Source organism: Nanorana parkeri, unplaced genomic scaffold, assembly GCF_000935625.1.
Source record: "Nanorana parkeri isolate BGI_ZX_2015 unplaced genomic scaffold, ASM93562v1 scaffold1530, whole genome shotgun sequence".
In the NCBI taxonomy this organism is placed as follows: Eukaryota; Metazoa; Chordata; class Amphibia; order Anura; family Dicroglossidae; genus Nanorana; species Nanorana parkeri.
In genome coordinates, this window is record NW_017307798.1 from 51,445 (window position 1) to 58,536 (window position 7,092).

The window sequence follows — 7,092 nt, forward strand, 5'->3', positions numbered from 1 at the left end:
TGAGAGACCTGGAGCAGTTGGTGAAAGAAGAGTGCTCCAAAATTCCTGTAGAGGGGTGTAAGAAACTTATTGATGGTTACAGGAAGCGAATATTTTCAGTTATTTTTTCCAAGGGCTGTGCTACCAAATATTAATTGAGGGTGCCAATAATTTTGTCCACTCCATTCGTGGAGTTTACAAACAAAAGAAATAAACATGAGAATGCCTAAACATCTGTAATTGCAACAATTTTCTGCACGAAGTGGTGCGAAATTGGTCCTTTGACAGTGCACGTTACAGAATGTGTCTTCCCTCACAATGAGCAATATACATAAGCGTGCAGCGCCTGTCATAACCAGGAAGTATTCTGAGCCAATCCACTGCCGGGAAGTCCTTAGAATCTCCGCCCACCCACCGGCATGCCTTATAAGGCAGGGAGTTTAGAACGCGGCTCAGGGATCGCTGGAAGGACAAGTTGTCATAGATTTGGATCACTCATAATACAACCGGCTGGGTTCTTCTTCTTCTTCTTCTTCTTCATCTTCTTCTTTACCGGAGCATTGCTTGGTGACCATGACACTGGAGGACAACGACATCTGTGACAATCATACATACAAGTAAGTGACAGCATGGCTACTCTTCAGCAGCTTATTATTTTCTTTCTAGTCTGCATCGCCCTTGTGGCTGGATCAGACTTGCGATGTCAAATACGATTGCACTATGTATAATGGGGACATTGTCAGATTGTCATCTGCTGTCTGTGTCTATGCAGGATGCATCCTGTTGCTTCTGCACTGGAACAGGTCCTCGAGGTGGCCCATAGACGTGACTCTTTGACCGTTGGGGTGTACGAGTCTGCCAAGCTTATGGACAAGTAAGTGGCATGGAGAAAAAATGATAACTACGCAGTTATATTGTACATTATGTTAGTAAGATTTGAAATGAAACCAGATGTACCTTTTGACTCTAGGGAAAATGTAATTGATGAATATGTTGTTTGATCAATATCATGTCCTCATGCCTACCTGCCACTTGCTGACACTAAGTGGCTCATTTCACTGGCTGTTGTATATTGTACCCCCTAAATCTGGCCATACATTGGTCGGAGTCCTGCTGCCAAAATTTGACCAGTGAGTGGCCCCTTGGGGCACACCCCACCTATATATTGCATGCTATCTTCAGGGGAGGTGTTTGCCATTATGGAGTCCAGGAGGTAATTCATTTAAAAACTATAAAGAAAACTTTTTGATTTCTTCCTGAGTCAGCATAATATACAGGGCTAGGGGAATTCTCAAATGCAATAGGAGGCAGATCTCTGAATTTATTTGAACACCATTATGGAGTCAGGAAGGTATTTATTTGTACTCTCAGCAAATTGGCCTATGCTTACAGGGGTAGTTTTTTGCCTTCGTCTGGATCAAACATATAAAACACACATACACAACACTGGTTGAACTTGATAGACCTGTGTCTTTCTCAACATTTTCTATATGTAACTATAACTAACTCAGCTGCCAGTTAGCAGTCAGGGCCAATTCACATCACGTTGTGTTGCAGTGCCATTTATTGTAATCAGTGTTGTGGTAAAAAAAAGAAATAGAGCACCAGCAAAGTCTCCTATATTGAATCAAAACAAATGGGTCCTGTTAATGCAGCCAAAAGAACGCGAGTTGGGGCTCATGCATTAACAAAAGGCGATCAGGTGTCTGTTATAGTGTATCATTTAGCACTGGGAGTTCGCAGAACATCATGAGGCATGTAAAATATTCCAGAGAGGCCAAATAGTCAATGCGTTAGTCACATGAAGTGTGAAATTATTGAACTTGTCCGGGTGAACACTCTCACAAATGAAAGCATATATTAACCAGAGACAAACTGCATCAGCAAAGGGGAATAGAGGCGACAAGCCAAAGCTTTTACACAGGGATAGTCAGTCACATAAGAGGGGAGATGCTACATTTATTTATTATTGGTATTTATTTAGCGCCGACACGTGATGCAGCAGTCTACACATTCACATCAGTCCCTGCCCCCAAGGAGCTTACAACCTAAGGTCCCTATCTCATGCATGTGTACGAGGGCCAATTAAACTACCAGCATGACTTTGGAGTGTGGGAGGTAACCGGAGGAAACCCACGCAAGCACAGGGAGAACATGCAAACTCCTTGTGGATAGTGTCCTGACTGGGATGCTACAAAAGTATACGTATTCCAGAAATCAATCAGTGGCATAGTCTCAACCAAAACTACACATATCCTGGTGTAAGAGGGGAAAAATGTGGGCCACTGAGCAACGAATAAAAGTAACATGGTCCGATTAAGTCATCTTTCTCGTTCACCCTGCAGTTAGTTTGGATTGACTTGATGGATGCCTTCAACCCACATTACGGACAATTTCTTAAAGCCTCTATCTCTACTTTAAAAAAGCTGCTCATTTTTGTCTAGAGGACCAGTGTAAAGCAGTTTTACAAATTCCTCCATCTATGCCAAACTGTGTGGATGGAGGAATCTCCCGCTGGGCCAAGCTTCAGTATCTTGCTAGTTGGCCCCGCTGGCTTTCAAAATACCTAGAAAATGACTGCTATAAATCAGATTGTTCAGTTATTTTGACAGCAAGTTTGGCCCAGTGGGAGATTCCTCTATCCAAATATCACATAAGTCATCCTTTACCAACCAGGGTTACACGGTACCCTGGGGTTCCTCCTGAGGATGCCATGGGTTCCTTAATAACCACCTGTGCAAGAGAGCACTTCTATACTGACCATTAATATTAGGGAATACCACAATTTTTACAGTCTGCATTTCTTCATTATCATTCATATCAAGATTATTACAGAAAATATTCTTGGTTTTTTATAGAGCACAGGGTTAGGGTGGTGTAAAAAAAACTCTCTGGTTTAAAATATGATTTATTCTTTCATTTAAAAATGTCTACACCTGGTTGACCAGGCTAATGTTCTGTAAGCTGTAGGCATAGTCATTTTTTGCAGGGATTCCCTGAGACCTGAAAAATATTTCAAGGGTTCCCCCAGGGTAAAAAGGCTGATCTGTGATCAACTGGTCTCTTTTCTAGCGGAAGTAATAATTTAACCTCAAAGTCTTTATTATTCACATAACACAAAAGTCCTAATAAGTCGTAATAATTAGTCATATTTATGACATTTTTTGAGCAGTTATTTGCTTTTCCAAACTTCTTGATATTGGGTTTCTGGATAAGAGATGATGTAGAACAGATGGCTAAACAGAAGTCTGTGAAATGCCACTTAATATAACATTTTTCATTATCCAGATTTACTGTATTCAAAATGTTAAAGAATGTATTAAAAATTATGTACTAGAAAACAAAGCATACATCATTAAAGGAGAACTATGAGATAAGTGATTTCCACTCACCACATAGTTCTAGCCGACCTGTGACAATGAGACTGTCACAGGTCGGCTCAGTAGATCGGAAGGTGAGCGAACACATACCAGGTTCGCTCAATTGTGTAGACCAATACAATTTTATTTGCAGCCAGTATACTGTTTCTGGTGTGTTAAGTTCCAAAACAGGCTTATGGTTCTTGTCATGATTGCCTGTATAAAACTTAACCCCCGGGGCTATAGCAGCTAATTTCAATTTAGAAAAACTAAGCAGGGTACCTCTTCACATGACCACCATTTCAAAAGGATTAGAATGCCTGTTTTACATGATCTCTGAAATATGTGTTTTCTCTTTTCTTTGACAGAGACCCTGACAGTGTGGTACTGTGTCTTCTAGCAGCAGATCCAGAAGTTAATGATGTCGCTTTGAACATTCATTTCACACTGATACAAGCCTTTTGCTGTGACAATGACATTAACATTTTGCGAGTGTCCGGCTTGCAACGCTTGTCAGAAATGATTGAGCCGATGATTGGACCAAGCTCAGAACCCCTAGACCTTCACTGTATTCTACTCTCGGTAAGGTTCCTAATAAAGTTCACCAAAGACCTGCAGGGTTATTCACAAGAGGGTGAAGATTTTGGAGAAGGCAGAAGAAGTGAACAATCTAGTCCAAAATAGGTGAACTGGAAAGTGAGTTGAAATGGAGAATTTTTCCACTTCAGCTATTTTGGCCTAGATTTTTCACTTCTCCTGCCTTCTCCAAACTCTTCACCCTTTTGTGACTAACCCTGCTAGTGTTGAGGTTTATGTGCCGCAATCTAACTCTATAAGTGACAGTGCAAACACAAACAGGGATTTAATTGTCATTAAATGTTCATATTTTTATATAAAACAAACCCCCGATACTCACAGGAGAATAAGAATACATAAACATCAATAAAAATCCAGACTGATCACAGCATATCGAATAGCTATGTTCATTGAGTCTGTAAATAGTTTGAACCATACAGGAGACCTGATTAAGGTTTGGTCTTTTAACAACCACATTAGGTAGTAAATGGAGGACAAATAGGGTTGGCATTACAAAGACACCAGTGAATGCTCTAAATTTCTTAGCGGAAATAGATCTTATTACATAAAAACATCAAACTTAATAAGGTAGTCAAATTTTTTTCAGACGTTTGAGAACTACCAACCAATAAAATGCTTTAACTAATTTAATGGTAATAGCAAAAGATTCTTCGGCATATTCAAAGTGGGGGATACTATGTCATAAAGCTGTCTGTCGGGAGGAGGTGGGATAGGCAGCATTTTGTTGCACACACTGGACTCTGTTCAGTAAAGCTATTGGGCATGGGCATGATTGTATCCCAATTACAAGCATCAAACCCCTCCCCAGCGTGGAATGGTAAATAATCTAAAGCAATACTTTCCTCTCATTAGCTGCATAGAAAATTTTACTACTATGCTAAATACCTGTTAAAGTATGTCAGCGCTTTTACTATAGTACCTTCTTTTGTCAGGCAACTTGTTTTTATGTTAGGTGGCACAGTGAGGAATATTCCCATCTATCTATCTATCTACATATATATTAGAAAACACTTTACAACAATGAACCTGAACTGAAAGTAACTTACAGATGCAGATTGTATGGTATAAATATAGTGTCTGTAGTCTTTATAGTACATCCCTCACAAGCCTGGTAAATTCAAATTTAGCATAGTTTATATTTATTTCAGTTAGGCTAAAGCTGGTTATACACCACTAGAATTTTGTTTGAAAAAAAATATTTTTGGAACATTAGTTCAAATTTCTAATGGTTAACGGGGTCAAGTCGACGTTCCTTTTCCACCAGAGTGACCAAAAAAAGGAGCAGGATTTTCTTGAAGGAGCAAGATCCTAACAGTGAATGTAGTTTTTGTTTGGTACACTCCATCCATTCCAAAAACCGTTACACAAAATGAGACATTCATCAAGTCTTTGATGACATAATCAAATGGTCTGACAAGATTTTTCGTATGAACATTCGTATGAAAATCTATAAGTGTATATCCAGCTTAAGTCTTAAACTAAGATTAACAGGATTATTCACAAAAGGGTGAAGAGTTTGGAGAAGGCAGGAGAAGTGAACAATCTAGGACGGGTGCCCACAATTTTTTGTGTTAAGATCTACTTTTCAAATGACGACGAGCTACATGAGATCTACCAACGAAAGAAAAAACCTCCCTCTCTCTCTCTCTCCCCTGGCTGTCTCTCCTTGCTCATCCTCCAGGCTGTCTCTCCTCTCTCTCCTTGCTGTCTTACCTTGCTCTCTCTCATGGCTGTCATTCCTCGTTTTCTCTCCTGGCTGTCTCTCTTCGCTCTCTTGGCTGTCTCTCCCTGCTCTCTCTCCTGTCTCACCTTGCTGTATTTTGCAAACAGTGTAGTGCAACAGGCTGTGTAAACTAATAATCTTTGATGTAATACATAGCACTTCAACCACCAGAAAGGTGTCAGGGAGCTTGGCTCAGCAGACTCAGGCTAATAGGTAATCATGCGTGCACAGCTAAATAAATATACCAAAATGGAATAAAGGGGCCACCATTCACACCCTTCGTGATCTACCGGCATCAGCTTTGAGAGCTACTGGTAGATCACGATCTACCTAATGGGCACCCCCGATCTAGGACAACATAGCTGAACTGGAAAGAGCTGAATTGAATAATTTTCAAAATCAGCTATGTAGCCCTAGATTGTCCACTTCTGCCGTCTACAAACTCTTCACCCTTTTGTGAATAACCCTGTAAGACTTTTTCAACAATAACAGATCTTATTTAACGTTTTTAGCTACTGCTGATCTCTTACAATATTTTTCTTTTCTTTTCAGATTCATCACAACAATCCTTGGAAATGTTCAAGTTTGGATGAGATCTTTAATTACTGTGCTGAATGCCGGTCCAGGAACCAGTGGGTTCCTTTTATGTCATTAATGGACCGGTGATATTACTCAATCCATTCCATGTCCGTGACATCGTGAACAAAACACAGTGGAAAAATGGAACTTACTGTCTGTGTGGATTATGTTCAAACTGTGCCATTCTTGGTGTTATGGAATATTAATAATGTGCGGTCAATGGCAAAACCCTAAAACTTAACTTGACACTCTATGAACAAACACATTTTTATATTTTCAAGTAAAGAAGCAGCTGGATCTGCCATCTCTTTAACCCATTTTATCATGGAAAAAACTCTAAATGGAATTAATTTTATGCATTTTTGGGGCAAGATTTTTTTTATTTTATTTTTTGCCAGTAGCGGTGCCTTTTATAATGGAAACATTCCCTGGATCTTACCATTTTTACCTCAAAGTTGTTAACCGGAACAAATTCCTTTTAGCCTTACATCAAATTAGCAATTGCCTCCTGTGACACTGATTTACAAAGCGTTTACACTGGATAGAAAAATATCTTTATGAATGCATTCCACTATCTTGCCAAATTTAAATGATTTCAATGCAAAAATGGATGTAGGCCAGCCACTTCCATGTTTAATTTTCCTAATAAATGTTTGCAATTGTTTGGGAGTCAGTGTTCTCTGTATGCTATATGTGTGGCTATTTTCTGTAAGATAATTGTATTTAATAACATAGAAAAAAACAATTCTGTACGAAACCCAGCTTTTGTTGTAAAATGGCATTGGTTCCATAATAAATGGATACAATGTTAGAGGTATTTCTCACTTGAAGTGTAAGATAACATGTACCTGGATT

At 39.4% G+C, this 7,092-nt stretch overlaps 1 protein-coding gene across 1 annotated transcript; it reads left to right on the top strand.

The window, feature by feature from the left end:
• The first annotated feature begins 521 nt into the window (after positions 1 to 521).
• Positions 522 to 6,570, top strand: GADD45B (growth arrest and DNA damage inducible beta). The gene is made up of 4 exons (XM_018570408.1): positions 522 to 596; positions 752 to 853; positions 3,707 to 3,920; positions 6,211 to 6,570. The coding sequence occupies exons 1-4, from the start codon at positions 553 to 555 to the stop codon at positions 6,322 to 6,324; spliced, it is 474 nt and encodes a 157-aa protein (XP_018425910.1). The 5' UTR covers positions 522 to 552; the 3' UTR covers positions 6,325 to 6,570.
• The last annotated feature ends 522 nt before the right edge of the window (positions 6,571 to 7,092 follow it).